The sequence below is a fragment of the Leucoraja erinacea genome, chromosome 38, assembly GCF_028641065.1.
Source record: "Leucoraja erinacea ecotype New England chromosome 38, Leri_hhj_1, whole genome shotgun sequence".
In the NCBI taxonomy this organism is placed as follows: Eukaryota; Metazoa; Chordata; class Chondrichthyes; order Rajiformes; family Rajidae; genus Leucoraja; species Leucoraja erinaceus.
In genome coordinates, this window is record NC_073414.1 from 4,660,428 (window position 1) to 4,680,020 (window position 19,593).

The 19,593-nt window shown below is 53.1% G+C and overlaps 1 protein-coding gene across 1 annotated transcript in view; it reads left to right on the forward strand.

The window, feature by feature from the left end:
• Positions 1 to 19,593, forward strand: part of LOC129714162 (neuronal PAS domain-containing protein 3-like) — a 243,806-nt gene that overhangs the window by 211,529 nt on the left and 12,684 nt on the right. The window contains exons 6-7 of the mRNA XM_055663663.1: positions 12,693 to 12,867; positions 16,393 to 16,508. Coding sequence (XP_055519638.1) covers positions 12,693 to 12,867; positions 16,393 to 16,508 — 291 coding nt within the window. The remainder of the gene's footprint in view (positions 1 to 12,692; positions 12,868 to 16,392; positions 16,509 to 19,593) is intronic.

A 19,593-nucleotide genomic window follows, 5' to 3' on the forward strand; every position in this document is an offset into this window, starting at 1 on the left:
GGTCACAGCCTCAGAAATTAAAGGACGTTTTTTTAGAAAGGAGATGAGGAGGAATTTCTTTAGTCAGAGGGTGGTGAATCTGTGGAGGGCATTGCCACAGATGGCTGTGGAGGCCAAGTCAGTGGATATATTTAAGGCAGAGATAGATAGATTCTTGATTAGTGAAGGTGTCAGGGAGAAGGCAGGAGATTGGGGTTAGGAGGGAGAGATAGATCAGCTGTGATTGAATGGCGGAGTGGACTTGATGGGCCGAATGGCCTAATTCTGCTCCTATCACTTATCATCATCATCATATCTCATACTTTATTAGCCACATATATCTTGCAATATACGAGGAATTCTGATCTTGTGACATTCTGGGTCACCAATCACCTCTTCCTACCATCAATCACCTCTCCACTCCATCAGTCCCGACCCAGAATCTTGTCTGTCCACAATCCCTCCACAGATTAACCAACCTGATCTCCCTGTGGCTCAGCACTTCAATCCCCCTCCCATTCCGAATCCGACCTCTCTGTCCTGTCGTGGGTCTCCTCCATGGCCAGAGTGAGCAACACTGGAAATTGGAGGAGCAGCACCTCATATTCCGCATGGGGAGTCTGCACCCTAGCGGCATAACATAGAAACATAGAAACATAGACAATAGGTGCAGGAGTAGGCCATTCGGCCATTCGAGCCTGCACCATTCGCCATTCAATATGATCATGGCTGATCATCCAACTCAGTATCCCGTACCTGCCTTCTCTCCATACCCTCTGATCCCCTTAGCCACAAGGGCCACATCTAACTCCCTCTTAAATATAGCCAATGAACTGGCCTCAACTACCCTCTGTGGCAGAGAGTTCCAGAGATTCACCACTCTCTGTGTGAAAAAAAAAAGTTCTTCTCATCTCGGTTTTAAAGGATTTCCCCCTTATCCTTAAGCTGTGACCCCTTATCCAGGACTTCCCCAACATCGGGAACAATCTTCCTGCATCTAGCCTGTCCAACCCCTTAAGAATTTTGTAAGTTTCTATAAGATCCCCTCTCAATCTCCTAAATTCTAGAGAGTATAAACCAAGTCTATCCAGTCTTTCTTCATAAGACAGTCCTGACATCCCAGGAATCAGTCTGGTGAACCTTCTCTGCACTCCCTCTATGGCAATAATGTCCTTCCTCAGATTTGGAGACCAAAACTGTACACAATACTCCAGGTGTGGTCTCACCAAGACCCTGTACAACTGCAGTAGAACCTCCCTGTTCCTATACTCAAATCCTTTTGCTATGAAAGCCAACATACCATTCGCTTTCTTTACTGCCTGCTGCACCTGCATGCCTACCTTCAATGACTGGTGTACCATGACACCCAGGTCTCGCTGCATCTCCCCCTTTCCCAATCGGCCACCGGTCGCTAATCGGTCAATAAACATTGAATTCTCCCCTTTCCGGTAGCCCTTGCTGTCTCCTCCCCTTCTCAGCTCTCCCTCAGCCCTCGGGCTCCTCCTCTTCCTTTTTCCTTTCTTCTCCCCGCCCTACATCAGTCTGAAGAAGGGTTTCGGTCCGAAACGTTGCCTATTTCCTTCGCTCCATAGATGCTGCTGCACCCGCTGAGTTTCTCCAGCATTTTTGTCTACCTTCCACAGATGCTGCCTGACCCGCCCGCTGCATTACTCCGGCACCTCACCATATCCTCAGGGTGATCTTATCCCAAAGAACTTTCATCCTTCAGCGCTGGGAAACCGTGCAAAAAAAATTAGGCATTAAAATTATGTTTAAAATGAATATCTCGGTCGCGGGTATAAATCTTTTTCTTACAGGCGGTAATAAAATTGGCGTGTTTAACAGTTTGGAATGCAGTGATCTCAGAAGGGTATAGTTTGCAGTGATTATTTGCCGATATATCTTTGAGATCCTCTGTCGTGTGTGGATGATGAAGAGGTGAGTGGTGTATCAGAGCCCTCATTAACTCATCCACTTCAGTCAGTAGTGGCACACAGTCACAGAGTCACACAGCATGGAAACAGGCCGTTCGGCCCAAGTTGCCCATGCTGACCCAGGTGCGGCATCTACGCTAGTCCCACCTGCCCATGTTTGGCCCTCTAAACCTATCCTATCCATGTAGCTGTCAGTATTTCTCCATTCGGACCAAGATGCCCCAGCTACACTAGTCCCATCTCTCCAATCCATGTATCTATCTTCCTTCATTGTACCTTCCTCAACAAACCCACCTGGCAGTTTGTTCCACACACCTGTGTGAGGACGTTTAACGGCCTGTCCCACTTAGGTGATTTTTTTCGGTGACTTGCCGGCACCTGTCACAGTCGTAGCAGGTGGCTGAAAAAGGCACGACTCTTCGGGCGACTACGCACGACCATACAGGCGTCACGTGTCGACGTGTCACGGGCTGTAGAGACACTCTGTGTGGCACGGTGGTGCAGCAGTCGACCCGGGTTCGATCCTGACTACAGGCGCTGTCTGTACGGAGTTTGTACGTTCTCCCCGTCACCTCCATAGGTTTCCTCCGAAGTCTTCGGTTTCCTCCCACACTCCGAAGATATACGGGTGAATTGGCTTGGTGTAAATGTACAAAATGTCCCCTAGTGTGTGCAGGGTAGTTTTAACCCCCTGTCCCACTTAGGAGACCGAAACAGCAACCTCTGGTGACCTTGCCCAACACCAAAAAAAAAATCAAATTCGAGGTGACCTGCAACCTTTTACCACCTCCCAAGCACATGTTGAAAACCTTCCTCCACTATCAAGAAAACCAGCTTCCACTAAAAAATGATCGATGTTTAAAAGGGCAACCTATTGTCAGTCGAGGCCGGTTTTAATCATGATGAAAAAACAGCAGCGACCTCGTGAAGCCTCGACAACCACACGAAAACCACAGTAGGGAGAGTGGCCAAAACCTCCGGTGACCTGATGGAAACCTTGGGTGGCGGGCAAGGTCACTAGAGGTTGCTGTTTAGGTCTCCTAAGTGGGACAGGGGGCTTTATTCGTGTGTGTATATATTTATATTACGGTATATGGACACACTGATCTGTTCTGTATTCATGCCTACTATGTTCTGTTGTGCTGAAGCAAAGCAAGAATGTCATTGTCCTTTGTTTAAGAAGGAACTGCAGAAGCTGGAAAATCGAAGGTAGACAAAAGTGCTGGAGAAACTCAGCGGGTGCAGCAACATCTATGGAGGGATGGAAATAGGCAACGTTTTGGGCCGAAACCCTTCTTCAGACTGATGGGGAGCGGGAGGGGGGGAGAGGCGGAGAGAAGAAAGGAAAAAGGAGGAGGAGGAGCCCGAGGGCTGGGGGATGGGAGGAGACAGGAGGAATTCCATTGTCCTATCTGGGACACATGACAATAAGCTCTCTAGAATCTTGAAGTGTGCGGGGATCGCTGGTCGGCGCGGACTCGGTGGGCCGAAGGGCCTGTTTCCGCGCTGTATTTCAAATCTAAACTAAACACTAAAATTGTGCAAGGTACACAAAAATGCTGGAGAAACTCAACCGCAAATTGGAGGAACAGCACCTCATATTCCACTCGGGCAGTCTGCATCCTGCAGGCATGAACATTGAATTCTCCCAATTTTGTTAGCCCTTGCTGTCTCCTCCCCTTCCTCAGACCTCCTGCTGTCTCCTCCTCCTTTTTCCTTCTTCTTCCCCCCCCCCCCCCCCATCAGTCTGAAGAAGGGTTTCAGCCCGAAACGTCGCCTATTTCCTTCGCTCCACAGATGCTGCTGCACCCGCTGAGTTTCTCCAGCATTTTTGTCTACCTTCGATTTTCCAGCATCTGCAGTTCCTTCTTAAACACTAAAGTTGTCATCGTGGCCCGGCAAGACGTTGACGTTCCCTGGTCCCAGAGTGAAGACCTTCAAGGGGAGCCTGTTGCTCAGGTTCATTTCAAGGCAGCTTTTCCTTGTGGTGCAATTTTACACATCTTGATAGATCAATCATTTATTTGATGTTCAAACAAATCGTTAGATGAAAGGTTTATATGGTGGACGGGACTGAGGGTCCACTCTAACATCATGCAATGCAAATCTCCATAAAATATGAAGATTTACCTCCGGGTAATGTGAATAGGAGATGTTCCCCGCGTTTAATCTGTTGCTCTGACATTGGACTGAAGCCTTGGCTGGTCCTGAGGGAGAGAGAGAGTGTTTGCTTTACATAATGCATCCCACTTCACAAGCTCTGAAGACGCAGGAGATGAATTAGGCCATTCGGCCCGTCCAGTGAGCAAGGGCCAGAGGACACGGGTTCAAGTTGCCGACCATGTTCTGTTGTGCTGAAGCAAAGCAAGAATTTTATTGTCCTATCAGAGACACATGACAATAAAACTCTTGAATCTTGAAGGTAGACAAAATTGCTGGGGAAACTCAGCGGGTGCAGCAGCATCTATGGAGCGAAGGAAATAGGCAACGTTTCGGGCCGAAACCCTTCTTCAGACACTTGAATCTTGAAGGTGAAGGGGAAAAGAGATTCAAGAAATTCAAGAGAGTTTATTGTCATATTGTCAACCAGACTGATTCCTGGGATGTCAGGACTTTCACATGAAGAAAGACTGGATAGACTCGGCTTGTACTCGCTAGAATTTAGAAGATTGAGGGAGGATCTTATAGAAACGTACAAAATTCTTAAGGGGTTGGACAGGCTAGATGCAGGAAGATTGTTCCCTATGTTGGGGAAGTCCAGGACAAGGGGCCACACAGTTTAAGGATAAGAGGGAAGTCTTTTAGGACCGAGATGAGAAAATAATTTTTTTCCCCACACACACACACACACAGAGTGGTGAATCTGTGGAATTCTCTGCCACAGAAGGTAGTTGAGGCCACAGTTCATTGGCTATATTTAAGAGGGAGTTAGATGTGGCCCTTGTGGCTAAAGGGATCAGGGGGTATGGAGAGAAGGCAGGTACAGGATACTGAGTTGGATGATCAGCCATGATCATATTGAATGGCGGTGCAGGCTCGAAGGGCCGAATGGCCCTACTCCTGCACCTAGTTTCTATTGTCTATGTTTCTATGTTTAATTAGTATTTTACATATCCATCCTGGGGAGAAGGTTCTGACTGTCCACATAAAAACAGAGACAATATGTGCAGGAGTAGGCCATTCAGCCCTTCGAGCCAGCACCGCCATTCAATATGATGGTGGTTGATCATCCCCAATCTGTACCCCGTTCCTGCTTTCTCCCCATATCCCTTGATTCCGTTAGCCCCAAGAGCTAAATCTAACTCTCCCTTGAATACATCTCTGCCAGCTCCTGTAAGATGCTTGCTACATCTGAAGGTCACACTTACAGCTACAGCTCTGAGAAGCACCTTGGATTTTACTGCTATCATGGTGCTATATAAATGCAAATTATTTTTTATTTTGACTAATATTCAATTTCCCGTGGTCTGGTCCTTGCTGAGGCAGCCAGCACTCGCGACCCATCAGTAACTGACCTTGTTGAACCTGCCTCTTTATGTCATGCTTGGACCGTCACAGATAGGGCACGATCTGGGGACCAAGTCCATCGTGTATGAAGCGGCAGGCACGGTGGCGCAGCGGTAGAGTTGCTGCCTCACAGCGCCAGTGATCCAGGTTCGATCCCGACTACGGGTGCTGTCTGTACGGAGTTTGCATGTTCACCCTGTTTTCTCCGGGTGCTCCGGTTTCCTCCCACACTCCAAAGACGTGCAGGTTTGTAGGTAAATGGATACAAATGTAAATTGTCCCCGCTTGTGTGTAGCATAGTGTTAGTGTGCGGGGATCGCTGGTGGGCCGAAGGGCCTGTTTCCGCGCTGTATCTCTAAATTAAACTAAACTGTTCGGTGGAGAAGCCCATGCAGTCACAAACACAGTGCCTGAGGCCAGAATCGAACCTGTGTCCCTGAACTCAACCACTGCACCCATCAACACTGAGTCATCGAACAAGGGTCCTGACCCAAACCTCGAGACGTACAGGTTTGTAGGTTAACTGGCTTGTCCCCTGTGTGTGTGTGTAGGATAGTGTTAGTGTGCGGGGATCGCTGGTCGGCACGGACTCGGTGGGCCGAAGGGCCTGTTTCCGCGCTGTATCTCGAAACTACGTAAACCGCCATCGCTCCGTCTCTCCCCCCCACAGATGCTGCCTCACCCACTGGTCCCCCAGCAGTTTGTTGTAATGCTTGGATTTTGTAAACGTCCAATAGTGATAGATAGATAAATTGACATTAAATGCCAGGAGTTTTATTTAATTTATCCTGAGAAACTATTTTACTGGGCTGTGTGACTTTCAGGCACTTCCCCTTGCTCCCTTCTCTCCTCTCCTCCTCCCCTCCCCCCCTCCCCCTCCCCCTCTCCCTCCCCTACCCTCTCCCCCCTCTCTCCCCCCTCCTACCCTCTCCCCTCCCCCCATCCCCTCCCCCCTCCCCCCCCCCTCCTCCCGGCGTTGCTCTCATTTCCCTCCTCTCCCCTCTCCCCGCAGCCTGCGGGACTGGGGGCTGTTCGCGACGTCATTTCCGGGCTGATGCCCCTCTCTCCCCCTCCCCCCTCCCCCTCTCTCTCCCCCCCTCTCCCCTCCCCCCCCCTCTCCCCCCTCCCTCCCCCTCCCCTCCCCTCCCCTCCCCTCTTCCTCTCCTCCCTCCTCCTCCCCCCTCCCCCCTCCTCCTCTCCCCCCCCCCCCTCCTCCCCCTCTCCCTCTCCCCCTCTCTCCTCTCCCACTCTTCCCCTCCCCTCTCCCCCTCTCTCCTCCCCATCTCCCCCTCCCATTTAATGTCTACTCTGCACCGAGCTCCCCTTCTCCCCTCTCCTCCCCCTCGTTCTCTCTCTCTTCCGCTCCTCCCCTATCTCTCTCCTTCTCCCCATTTCCGATTGAGAACTCTGCATTGAGCCCCCTCCTCCCTTCTCCCCCTCTCCTTCCTCCCTTCCCCTTATCCTCCCCGCCCTATTTGAGATGCCCGCCCCTCTCCCCAGTAAGGGGTGTCTGGGCTGATGTGGTGATTTCTCGACTCAGCCAGGCAGCATTTTACAAATTCACCAGCTCGAGTCGACCCCCGAGCTATCTCCAGGCAAAGACCAGCCCGACTTTGATGAAGCATTGAATTATGATTGCGTATGGAGCAGCGCAGTGTCCCGGTGGGATTTCCTCTCCCCCTCTCCTCCCCAACCTGGACCCTCCCTCCCTCCCCTCCCCTCCCTCACGACAGCCTTGTAAGAAATACATGCCCCCCCCCTCTCCCTTCGTCTCCAGAGCGGGCGGGAAGGCTAACAAGCCCCTCATCCATGGCAAATTAAATCTCAAGGTGGCTGGGAGGCATGCTTGGTCGAACCTCATCTGATTACAATTTAACACTCTGCGAAACGAGGCTTACAAGTCGGATCCAAGCTTCTCCTCTTCAACTCTCTGAGGAGATCTCCAGATATAGTTTAGTTGAAGAAGAGAGACACACAAAACGCTGGAGTAACTCAGCGGGACAGGCGGCATCTCCGGAGAGAAGGAATATTTGTTGTGGCTTGTAAAGTTGCAGCGTAACACTTACCTTGCTCCAGTCCGGGTACATATGGCGAGTCAACACCCTAACTTTAGTTTAGAGATACAGCGCGGAAACAGGCCCTTCGGCCCACCGAGTCCACACTGACCAGCGACCCCCGCATATTAATACTAGAAGGGTCTCGACCCGAAACGTCACCCATTCCTTCTCTCCAGAGACGCTGCCTGTCCCGCTGAGTTACTCCAGCATTTTGTGTCTATCTTCGGTTTAAACCAGCATCTGCAGTTCCTCCCCACGCATTAATACTACCGACAATTGACAATTTTACCGAAGTCAATTAACCGACAAACCTGCACGTCTTTGGAGTGTTGGGGAGGGAACCGGAGCACCCGGAGAAAACCCACGCGGGTCACGGGGAGAACGTGCAAACTCCGTACAGACAGCGCCCGTAGTCGGGATCGAACCCGGGTCTCTGGCGCTGTGAGGCAGCAACTCTTGAAGTAGCCTTCAGGCGCGAGTCAGTGTTTGGTCACAGTTTCATCGCAGGTCGATGTCAGAACTCACTCCAGAGACTTGAACCCGGAACAGGACCGTTGCCCTTCAGGTACAGCATTGGTGGAGTTACTGCATCGCGAGTGGTCATTTACAACCGTGAATGTTCGGTCAATGTTCGCCTGGTTTTCTCTCAAGTCGCCCAACAAAAGCTCCATTGAAGGACACAGAGTGCTGGAGTAACTCAGCGGGTCAGGCAGCGTAAAAACACAGAAACATAGACAATAGGTGCAGGAGTAGAGGCCATTCAGCCCTTCGAGCCTGCACCGCCATTCAATATGATCATGGCTGATCATCCAACTCAGTATCCCATCCCTACCTTCTCTCCATACCCCCTGATCCCTTTAGCCACAAGGGCCACATCTAACTCCCTCTTAAATATAGTCAATGAACTGTGTGGCCTCAACTACCTTCTGTGGCAGAGAGTTCCACAGATTCACCACTCTCTGTGTGAAAAATCTTTTTCTCATCTCGGTCCTAAAAGATTTCCCCCTTATCCTTAAACTGTGTGACCCCTTGTTCTGGACTTCCCCACCATCGGGAACAATCTTCCTGCATCTAGCCTGTCCAACCCCTTAAGAATTTTGTAAGTTTCTATAAGATCCCCCCTCAATCTTCTAAATTCTAGCGAGTACAAGCCGAGTCTATCCAGTCTTTCTTCATATGAAAGTCCTGACATCCCAGGAATCAGTCTGGTGAATCTTCTCTCTACTCCCTCTATGGCGTGATTCACAGAGTGCTGGAGTAACTCAGCGGGTCAGGCAGCATCTGTGGAGAACGTGGATAGGATGTGATGCATACGTCGATTTGCTGCCTCACAGCGCCAGAGATCCCCCAGGTTCAATCCTGACCACGGGTGCTGTCTGTACGGAGTTTGCACGTTCTCCCCGTGGCCCGAGTGGGTTTTCTCCGGGTGCTCCGGTTTCCTCCCACACTCCAAAAACGCACTGGTTCATTGGTTAATAGACTTTGTAAAAATGTGCGGGGATCGCTGGTCGGCATGGACTCGATGGCCGAAGGGCCTGTTTCCGCGCTGTATCTCTAAAGTTTTAAAAAGCTGATGGTATTGTATGAAAGACACCAGGGAAAAATCCAACTCTTGCTTTTTATGAATGGAATCAATGAATGAATGATCATTGAAATGTATCGATTTCATTGCAATTGGAATTTTGGAATTGCAAGTTCTGCTGTCTATGAATGGAATCCCACGCAGTTGGTACAAATAAATGGCCTTGCCTGCCTCATTACAGAGGGTGGACCACGGTGGCGCAGCGGTAGAGTTGCTGCCTCACAGCGCCGGAGACCCGGGTTCGATCCCGACTACGGGCGCTGTCTGTACAGACTTTGTACACTCTCCCCGTGACCTGCGTGGGTTTTCTCCGGGTGCTCCGGTTTCCTCCCACACTCCAAAGACGTGCTGGTTTGTAGAGGTAGACAAAAATGCTGGAGAAGCTCAGCGGGTGAAGCAGCATCTATGGAGCGAAGGAAATAGGCAACGTTTCGGGGCCAAAACCCTTCTTCAGACTGATGTAGGGGGGGGGGGTGGGGGGGGGGGAGCGGGGAGAAGAAAGGAGAAAGGAAGAGGAGGAGCCCGAGGGCTGAGGGAGACCTGAGAAGGGGAGGAGACAGCAAGGGCTACCGGAAATTGGAGAAGTCGATGTTTATGCCGCTAGGGTGCAGACTGCCCAAGTGGAATATGAGGTGCTGCTCCTCCAGTTTCCGTTGTTGCTGCAGGTTTGTAGGTCAATTGCCTACAGATTCACCTAAAAAAAATCCTTCTGATCTCCTTTCTACTTTATCAGAAGTAAGTACAGCAATATGGTGCCGTAGATACCTAGTATATATTGACATGTTAAATTTCATGTACAGCTTCTTATTTTTTTTAAATTTTATTTTAACAATAAGAAGGAGGCAGAAAGAGAATAGAAAATAAATAGAGAGGTGTGTAATAAAGTGAGAGAAAGAACATGAGAAAGGAAAGAAAATAGAGAGAAAAGAGCAGAAGAATAAAGGAGAGATAGCTATTTATTATTCTTCACCACCATTCACCCAGTCCCAAAACAAATCATTTCTAAGTTTGTGTTAAGTCCAGAACAGGGGGTCACAGTTTAAGGATAAGGGGGAAATCTTTTAGGACCGAGATGAGAAAAACATTTTTCACACAGAGAGTGGTGAATCTGTGGAATTGTCTGCCACAGAAGGTAGTTGAGGCCACACATTTCATTGGCTATATTTAAGAGGGAGTTAGATGTGGCCCTTGTGGCTAAAGGGATCAGGGGATATGGAGAGAAGGCAGGGATGGGATACTGAGTTGGATGATCAGCCATGATCATATTGAATGGCGAATGGTGCAGGCTCAAAGGGCCGAATGGCCTCTTCTCCTGCACCTATTGTCTATGTTTCTATGTCTCTCGTTGGATGTCTTGATTAGCACTCAACACAGGAGGGCTGGACAAGCCTGGAAGACCACCCATCCATCTTGGCATGGCCTTGCGTGAAAAGAGGCATAATTGATCGCATATCAGCTGAGATAATTGATCACACATAGCAAGTGGATATCAAGGCCTATCTCTTCGTCAGAGAAGGGCACCCAGTCAATAGTATGTCCCGGAATCGCAAATAAATGCCTTTCAAGCCAGGCCTAATTAATTAGACGTTTGCTCTCATAATTATGCAAAAGATTTGAGCTCTGCTTGTTGACCTTTATTATACAAAGAAGTCAATACCTGCCTTGTGATTCGCAGCCACACAGAGGTGAATGTTAATGGTGTTCTCTTCATTGTCTGCGCGATGTGTCAAGATTTAGTTCAGCTCAATAGACAATTGACAATAGGCGCAGGAGTAGGCCATTCAGCCCTTCGAGCCTGCACCACCATTCAATGTGATCATGGCTGATCATCCCCAATCAGTGCCCCATTCCTGCTTTCTCCCCATATCCCCTGACTCCGCTATCTTTAAGAGCCCTATCTAGCTGTATATTTATTCATGTGTTTTGTAGTCGATGCCTACTATGTTCTGTTGTGCTGAAGCAAAGCAAGAATTTCATTGTCCTATCAGGGACACATGACAATAAACTCACTTGAACTTGAACTTGAACTCTCTCTTGAAAGCATCCAGAGAACCGGCCTCCACCGCCCTCTGAGGCAGAGAATTCCACAGACTCACTACTCTCTGTGTGAGAAAAAGTGTTTCCTCGTCTCCGTTCTAAATGGCTCACCCCTTATTCTTAAACTGTGTGTGTGGCCCCTGGTTCTGGACTCCCCCAACATCGGGAACATGTTTCCTGCCATTACAATCAATCCGTCCACAGAGATACAGGGAACAAAGGAAAGATAGACACAAAATGCTGGAGTAACTCAGCGGGACGGGCAGGTTCTCTGGAGAGAAGGAATGGGTGACGTTTTGGGTTGAAACTCTTCTTCAGACTGAGAGTCAGAGGAGACGGACTCCAGAGATATGGATGGGTAAGGTGGGAAAACATCATATCAAAGCAAACAATGATAAGGAAATGTAAAATGGTTGGTAGACAAAAATGCTGGAGAAACTCAGCGGGTGCAGCAGCATCTATGGAGCGAAGGAAATAGGCAACGTTTCGGGCCAAAACCCTTCTTCAAATGTAAAATGGTTCATTGTTAGCTGGGGGAAGGCACACAATCAGGAACATTTATCTGGAGGACAGTGAAACTAGTTAGAGAGCTAGGGTGGGGGAGGGAGGGAGAGAGAGGGAAAGCAAGACTTACTTGAAGTTAGAAAAGTCAATGTTCAGACTGAAGAAGGGTTTCGGCCCGAAACGTTGCCTATTTCCTTTGCTCCATAGATGCTGCTGCACCCGCTGAGTTTCTCCAGCATTTTTGTCCATCTTCAATGTTCATACCACTGGGGTGTAAGCTGCCCAAGTGAAATATGAGGTGCTGCTCCTCCAATTTGTGCTCTGTCAATGGAGGAGGCCCAGGACAGATAGGTCAGCATGGAAATGGGAGGGGGAGTTAAGGTTTTGAGCAACAGGGAGATCAGGTAGGTCTAGACGGGAGAGGTCTAAACTTGTAGAGGTGGGGTTAGGGTGGGCGTGCGCTGGTGAATGTGGTGCCAATCGAGTGGCCTCCGAGGATCCTCCAGTGCTTCTACGCAGCGGCGGTGGAAAGCATCTTGTCCGGGAACATTACCATCTGATTTGGGAATTGCTCTGCCAAGGGCAAGAAGGCTCTGCAGAGAGTAGTGCGTTCGGCCGAACGCACTATGGGAACTTCACTCGCCCCCCTGCAGGAACTATACAACAGGAGGTGCAACTCCAGAGCCAACAAAATCATGAGAGACCCCTTCCACCCCTGCAACGGGCTGTTCCAGCCGCTACGGTCAGGCAAACGCCTCCGTTGCCATGCAGTGAGAACGGAGAGGTTGAGAAGGAGTTTCTTCCCAGAGGCAATTCGGACTGTAAACGCCTATCTCACCAGGGACTAACTCTACTGAATGTTTTTCCTTCCACTATTTATTATGTAAAAGAATATGTGTGTTATGATTGTGTTTGTAGTTTGTTTTGGTTGTTGTTTGTCTTTTGCACAAAGTCCACGAGCATTGCCACTTTCATTTCACTGCACATCTCGTATGTGTATGTGACAAATAAACTTGACTTGATCATTGAGCCTTGTTTGTGTGCGCCCTTGTTTTTATCCCCCCCCCCCCCCCCCCCCCCCCCCCTGCCCAGGTGGAACTAACAGGCAGCAGCGTCTTCGACTACATCCACCCTGGGGACCATGTAGAGGTGGCGGAACAGCTGGGGCTGAAGTTGGCTGGTAGCCGCGGGCAAAGCACGCAAGCCCCCACCGAAGATGGGGCCAGCTCCACCTCTTCCTCCTCGCTGGCCGAGACCCCCGAGCCAGGTAAGAGTAGGGACCACCCTGCATGAGGGGACCACCCTCCATGAGGAGACCACCCTCTGTGGGGAGACCACCCTCCATGAGGAGACCACCCTGCATGAGGAGACCACCCTCCATGAAGGGACCACCCTCCATGATAAGACCACTCTCCACGAGGAGACCACCCTCCATGAAGTGACCACCCTGCATGAGGAGACCACCCTCTGTGGGGAGACCACCCTCCATGAGGAGACCACCCTCCATGAGGAGACCACCCTCTGTGGGGAGACCACCCTCCGTGATAAGGCCACCCTCCATGATAAGACCACCCTCCATGGGGGGACCACCCTCCATGATAAGACCACTCTCCGCGGGGAGACCATCCTCCATGAGGACACCACCCTCTGTGATAAGACCACTCTCTGTGGGGAGATCACCCTCCATGAGGGGACCATCCTGCATGAGGAGACCACCCTGCATGATAAGACCACCCTCCATGGTGGAGACCACCCTCCATGGTGGAGACCACCCTCCATAGATGCTGCCTCACCCGCTGAGTTTCTCCAGCATTTTTGTCCACACACTACCATCCGGCAATCGGTGCAGCCTGCGATAGAAAGAGTTAAGTGTGTGATCTTAGGGGAAGCTCCGCAGGCTTTGCTGTCAGGAGTCAGGCAGGGAGGGAGACAGGGATGGGGACAGGCTTGGGCAGAGAACATATTCCTCTCCGCCACCATTACTGCGGGCTGATTGTCAGGGGAATTAATTAGTTGGGACTGCAAGGAATGCAGGGGAACGGCAGAGGTTAACTGCTTCTACTTAGTGGAAGAATAACTCGAGGACCCAAACCCAATAGGTCGGTGAGTCCAGGACTCCATATTTTCCCACCCAGATTGAAACTGTCTCCTCTCCTCCAAGCTCATCCACTGTTTCAGTTGTTCAAACCAAAGACCCTACAGCGAGCAAGATCGCCCACTCGACGAAAGACGTAGTACGGTCATGGGCAGATTCGTGGGTCATTTTCGGCCCCATTTCCGTAACCGGCTTCCGTCTCCGCACCATAGATCCCGTAGCGGAGCAAAGATACTAGTGCGGAGACGGAAGCCGGTTACGGAAACATCCTCATAAAAATCAAAGTTCTTTGGTAAAAATCTTCTCCTCATTTTCAGAATTTTAATTTATTAACACAAACTGTTTCCCCGCAACGTTGATTACACTGCGAGTCGGGTCAAGTTACGAAATGGATGAGAAAAAGGGGGGAGAGAGTGGTGGGTGGGGGGAGAGGTGTGGGGGGAGAGAGGTGTTGGGGGAGAGAGGTGTTGGGGGAGAGGTGGTGGGGGGGGAGAGGGGGGGTGGGGAGAGGGGGTGGGAGGGGGGGGGGGAGGGGTGGTGTGGGGGAGAGGTGGGGGGGGGAGGGGTGGGAGAGAGGTGTTGGGGGGAGAGGGGTGGTGTGGGGGGAGGTGTGTGGGGGGAGGGGGGTGTGGGGGGGAGAGAGGTGGTGGGGGGAGAGGTGGTGGGGGGGTGGGAGTGTGTGGGGGGAGAGAGGTGGGGGGGGGGGGAGGGTGGGGGGGAGTGGGGGGGAGAGGGTGTTGGGGGGGAGGGAGGGGGGGGGGGAGAGGGTGGGGGGGGGAGTTGTGGGGGGGAGGAGGTGTGTGGGGGGGGAGAGTGTGGGGGGGGAGAGGGGGGGGGGGAGTGGTGGGGGGGGGAGAGGGTGTGTTGGGGGGAGAGGTGTGGGGAGGGAGTGGGGGGAGAGTGTGTGGGGGAGAGAGTGTGGGGGGGGGAGGGGTGGTGGAGTGTGGGGGGAGAGGGGTGGGGGGGGAGGAGGTGGGGGGAGAGGTGTGGTGGGGAGAGGTGTTGGGGGAGAGAGGGGGGGGGGGGGAGAGTGTGTGGGGGGGGGTGGGGAGAGGGGGGGGGGGGAGGTGGGGGGGGGAGGGGGGGGGGGGAGGGTGTGTGGGGGGAGAGAGTGGGGGGGGAGGAGTGTGGGGGGGGGAGTGTGGGGGTTGGGGGGGAGTGTGGTGGGGAGAGAGGGGGGGAGAGGTGGGGGGGGGAGGTGTGGGGGGAGGAGTGTGGGGGGGGGGGGAGAGGGTGGGGAGAGAGGTGGTGGGGGGGGAGAGGTGGTGGGGGGAGGTGTGGGGGGGGAGGTGGGGGGGGAGGGTGGTGGGGGAGAGGTGTGGGGGGGAGAGGTGGGGGGGGAGTGTGTGGGGGGAGGGGGGAGAGGTGGGGGGAGAGGGTGGGGGGGGGAGAGGGTGGGGGGGAGAGGTGGGGGGGGGGGTGTGGGGGGAGTGTGTGGGGGGAGAGGAGGGGGGGGGGAGGGTGTGGGGGGGAGAGGTGGTGGGGGGAGGGGGGGGGGGAGTGTGTGGGGGGAGAGAGGGGGTGGGGGGAGAGAGGTGTGGGGGGGAGAGGAGTGGGGGAGGGGTGTGTGGGGGAGAGAGGGTGTGGGGGGGAGAGGTGTGGGGGAGAGAGAGTGTGGGGGGGGGAGAGAGGTGGGGGGGAGAGAGGGTGGGGGGAGAGGGTGTGGGGGGGAGGTGTGGGGGGGAGAGGGGGGGGGTGGGGGAGAGGTGTGGGGGAGGGGGGGGGGGGAGGGGGGGGGGAGGGGGAGAGGGGGGGGGGGGGGGGGGTGGGGGGGGGGGGGGGGGGGGGGGGAGGGGGGGGAGGGGGGGGGGGGGGGGGGGGGGGGGGGGGGGGGGGGGGGGGGGGGGGGGGGGGGGGGGGGGGGGGGGGGGGGGGGGGGGGGGGGGGGGGGGGGGGGGGGGGGAGGGGGGGGGGGGGGGGGGGGGGGGGGGGGGGGGAGGGGGGGGGGGGGGGGGGTGGGGGGGGAGGGGGGTGGGGGGGGGGGGGGGGGGGGGGGGGGGGGGGGGGGGGGGGGGGGGGGGGGGGGGGGGGGGGGGGGGGGGGGGGGGGGGGGGGGGGAGGGGGGGGGGGGGGGGGGGGGGTGGGGGGGGGGGGAGGGGGGGGGGGGGGGGGGGGGGGGGTGGGGGGGGGGGGGGGGGGGGTTGGGGGGTGGGGGGGGGGGGGGGGGGGGGGGGGGGGGGGGGGGGGGGGGGGGGGGGGGGGGGGGGGGGGGGGGGGGGGGGGGGGGTGGGGGGGGGGGGGTGGGGGGGGGGGAGGGGGTGAGGGGGGGAGCGGGGGGGGGGGGGGGAGGGGTGTGGGGGGAGGAGGTGGGGGGGGAGAGGTGTGGTGGGGGGAGAGGTGTGGGGGAGAGGTGGTGGGGGGAGAGGTGTGGGGGGGGAGAGTGTGGGGGGGAGAGTGTGGGGGGGAGAGGTGTGGGGGGGAGGGGTGTGGGGGAGAGGGTGGGTGAGGGGGGGGGAGGAGGTGTGGGGGGGAGAGGTGTTGGGGGAGAGAGTGTGGGGGGGAGAGGGGGGGGGGGAGGGGGGAGAGGTGGGGGGAGAGAGGGGGGGGAGGAGAGGTGTTGGGGAGGAGGTGGGGGGGAGAGAGGGGGGGGGGAGAGGTGTGGGGGGAGAGGGTGTGGGGGGAGAGGTGTTGGGGAGAGAGGTGTTGGGGAGAGAGGTGGTGGGGAGAGGGTGACTGAGTTCCCTGTGGTCTCTGTAGACTCTGCCAGCCCCAGCCTCCTGTCTGAAGAGACAACAATGGAACGAACGTTCTTTGTCCGCATGAAGTCTACACTCACCAAGCGGGGCGTGCACATCAAGTCTTCAGGATACAAGGTAAGGATGGTGGATGGGGTGGGAAGAGAGAGAGTATGCTGTCCCGCCATGGTGGGGAACTGCATTTGCACCCGTCCTACCCGATGCAGGACACACGGGTCTGAAGAAGGGTCTCAACCCGAAACATCTCCCCATTCATCCCTTCTCTCCAGGGATGCTGCCCATCCCGCTGAGTTACTCCAGCATTTTGTGTCGACCTTCGATTCTAACCAGCATCTGCAGTTCTTTCCTACCCAGGCCACACAGTGCTGGAGTCACCCCCCAGTGGAGGTCTCTTTATAAGGGAATCCTCCCCCTTTACATCGGGGACCTGGTGTGGAGAGTGTTGCACAGGGCCATGGTGTGCAACAGATATTTGAGTCGGTTGTACAGGGTCTTGGTGAGACCACACCTGGAGTATTGCGTACAGTTTTGGTCTCCAAATCTGAGGACTGACATTCTTGCCATAGAGGGAGTGCAGAGAAGGTTCACCAGACTGATTCCTGGGATGTCAGGACTTTCATGTGAAGAAAGACTGGATAGACTCGGCTTGTACTCGCTAGAATTTAGAAGATTGAGGGGGGGATCTTATAGAAACTTACAAAATTCTTAAGGGGTTGGACAGGCTAGATGCAGGAAGATTGTTCCCGATGTTGGGGAAGTCCAGAACAAGGGGTCACACAGTTTAAGGATAAGAGGGAAGTCTTTTAGGACTGAGATGAGAAAAACATTTTTTTTTCACACAGAGAGTGGTGAATCTGTGGAATTCTCTGCCACAGAATGTGGTTGAGGCCACACAGTTCATTGGCTATATTTAAGAGGGAGTTAGATGTGGCCCTTGTGGCTAAAGGGATCAGGGGGTATGGAGAGAAGGCAGGAATGGGATACTGAGTTAGATGACCTCTGGAGGCCTTTTGTGAATGCTGGTCACCAGGGGGCTGTAGATAAAGATGCCTCGATTGTATTATAATGACCGCCTGATGTAACGCCATTATTGAAAGAAAATGGGGAGGGAAACCAGAGCACCCGGAGAAAACCCACACTGGTCACGGGGAGAACGTGCAAACTCCGTACAGACAGCACCTGTCGACAATTTACACTGTATATTGCAAACATTGAATAAACTCCTTGTTAAGAAGGGAACTAAAAAGTGCTGGAGTAACTCCAGAGTTTTGAAACATACAAGATTGTTAAGGGTTTGGACACGCTAGAGGCAGGAAACATGTTCCCCATGTTGGGGGAGTCCAGAACCAGGGGCCACACACACAGTTTAAGAATAAGGGGTAAGCCATTTAGAACAGAGACGAGGAAACACTTTTTCTCACAGAGAGTGGTGAGTCTGGAATTCTCTGCCTTGGTGGAGGCCGGTTCTCTGGATGCTTTCAAGAGAGAGCTAGATAGGGCTCTTAAAGATAGCGGAGTCAGGGGATATGGGGAGAGGGCAGGAACGGGGTACTGATTGGGGATGATCAGCCATGATCACATTGAATGGCGGTGCTGGCTCGAAGGGCCAAATGGCCTACTCCTGCACCTATTGTCCATTGTCTATTAATGAGAGGGGATCTTATTGAACCATAAACAATTCTTAAGGGATTGGACAGGCTAGATAGTTTATTGTCTATTGTCTATAACTCAGCGGTTCAGGCAGCATCTGTGGAGAGAGGGAATGGGCGAGACCCTTCCTCGGTGGGATCTTGCTGCTCACACATCAGCTGCCATGGGGATGTTGATTGCATTTCTAAACGTCTTCATTAGCAGCCGAGAATGCTGGCACCTCCTGGAGCGATGACATTAGGACAGAGACAATCTTCTGAAACTCAAATACCACCACGGTGCAGATTTAGTTAATAATGTTGTTGAAAATCATAAATGTTCTGTTTATACAGTCGTGGCATCTCCCTCACTAATTATTCATTGTACGTCCTGCTTTAAATGCGGCTCTGGTGGTTATTAGTTTCTTAAAACGGAATGGCTTGGAAAGAAATAGTTGGCACGGTGGCACAGCGGTAGAGTTGCTGCCTCACAGCCAGAGACCCGGGCTCCATCCCGACTATGGGTGCTGTCTGTACGGAGTTTGCACGTTCTCCCTGTGATGGCGTGGGTTTTCTCCGGGTGCTCCGGTTTCCTCCCACACTCCAAAGACGTGCAGGTTTGTAGGTAAATTGGCTTCGATAAAAAGTTAAATTGTTCCCTCTGTGTAGGATAGTGTTAAACCCCCGTCCCACGGTATGAGTTCATTCCAAGAGATCACGGCGTACAGTTTTGGTCTCCTAATCTGAGGAAAGACATTCTTGCCATAGAGAGAGTACAGAGAAGGTTCACCAGACTGATTCCTGGGATGTCAGGACTTTCATATGAAGAAAGACTGGATAGACTCGGCTTGTACTCACTAGAATTTAGAAGATTGAGGGGGGATCTGATAGAAACTTACAAAATTCTTAAGGGGTTGGACAGGCTAGATGCAGGAAGATTGTTCCCGATGTTGGGGAAGTCCAGGACAAGGGGCCACACAGTTTAAGGATAAGGGGGAAATCCTTTAGGACCGAGATGAGAAAAACATTTTTCGCACAGAGAGTGGTGAATCTGTGGAATTCTCTGCCACAGAAGGTAGTTGAGGCCACACAGTTCATTGGCTATATTTAAGAGGGAGTTAGACGTGGCCCTTCTTGGAATTAACTCGTACCGTGGGACAGGGCTATTAGTGAGTGGGGATCGCTGGTCGGCACGGACAAGGTGGGCCGAAGGGCCTGTTTCCGCGCTGTATCTCTAATCTAAACTAATCTCCAATCATGTACAGGTTTGTATGTTTTTTGGTTTGGTAGAAATGTGAATTGGCTCCAGAGATGCTGCCTGTCCCGCTGAGTTACTCAAGCATTTTGTGTCTAATTCGGAGACGAAGGTTACAGAGGTATACCTACACACACAATACTCATAAAAGTACAGATGGGGAGTTCACAGCAGTTCAGGAATCTTTCTTTTCCACCCAGGAATAAAATTGCATATATTTAGCGTCCATTCTCCAGGAATCTAACAGGTGAGTGTGGGACAGGACTGCCCTCTTGTGGCAGAGTAAATGATTTCAGGTGAAAACCACAGGTGGACAAAA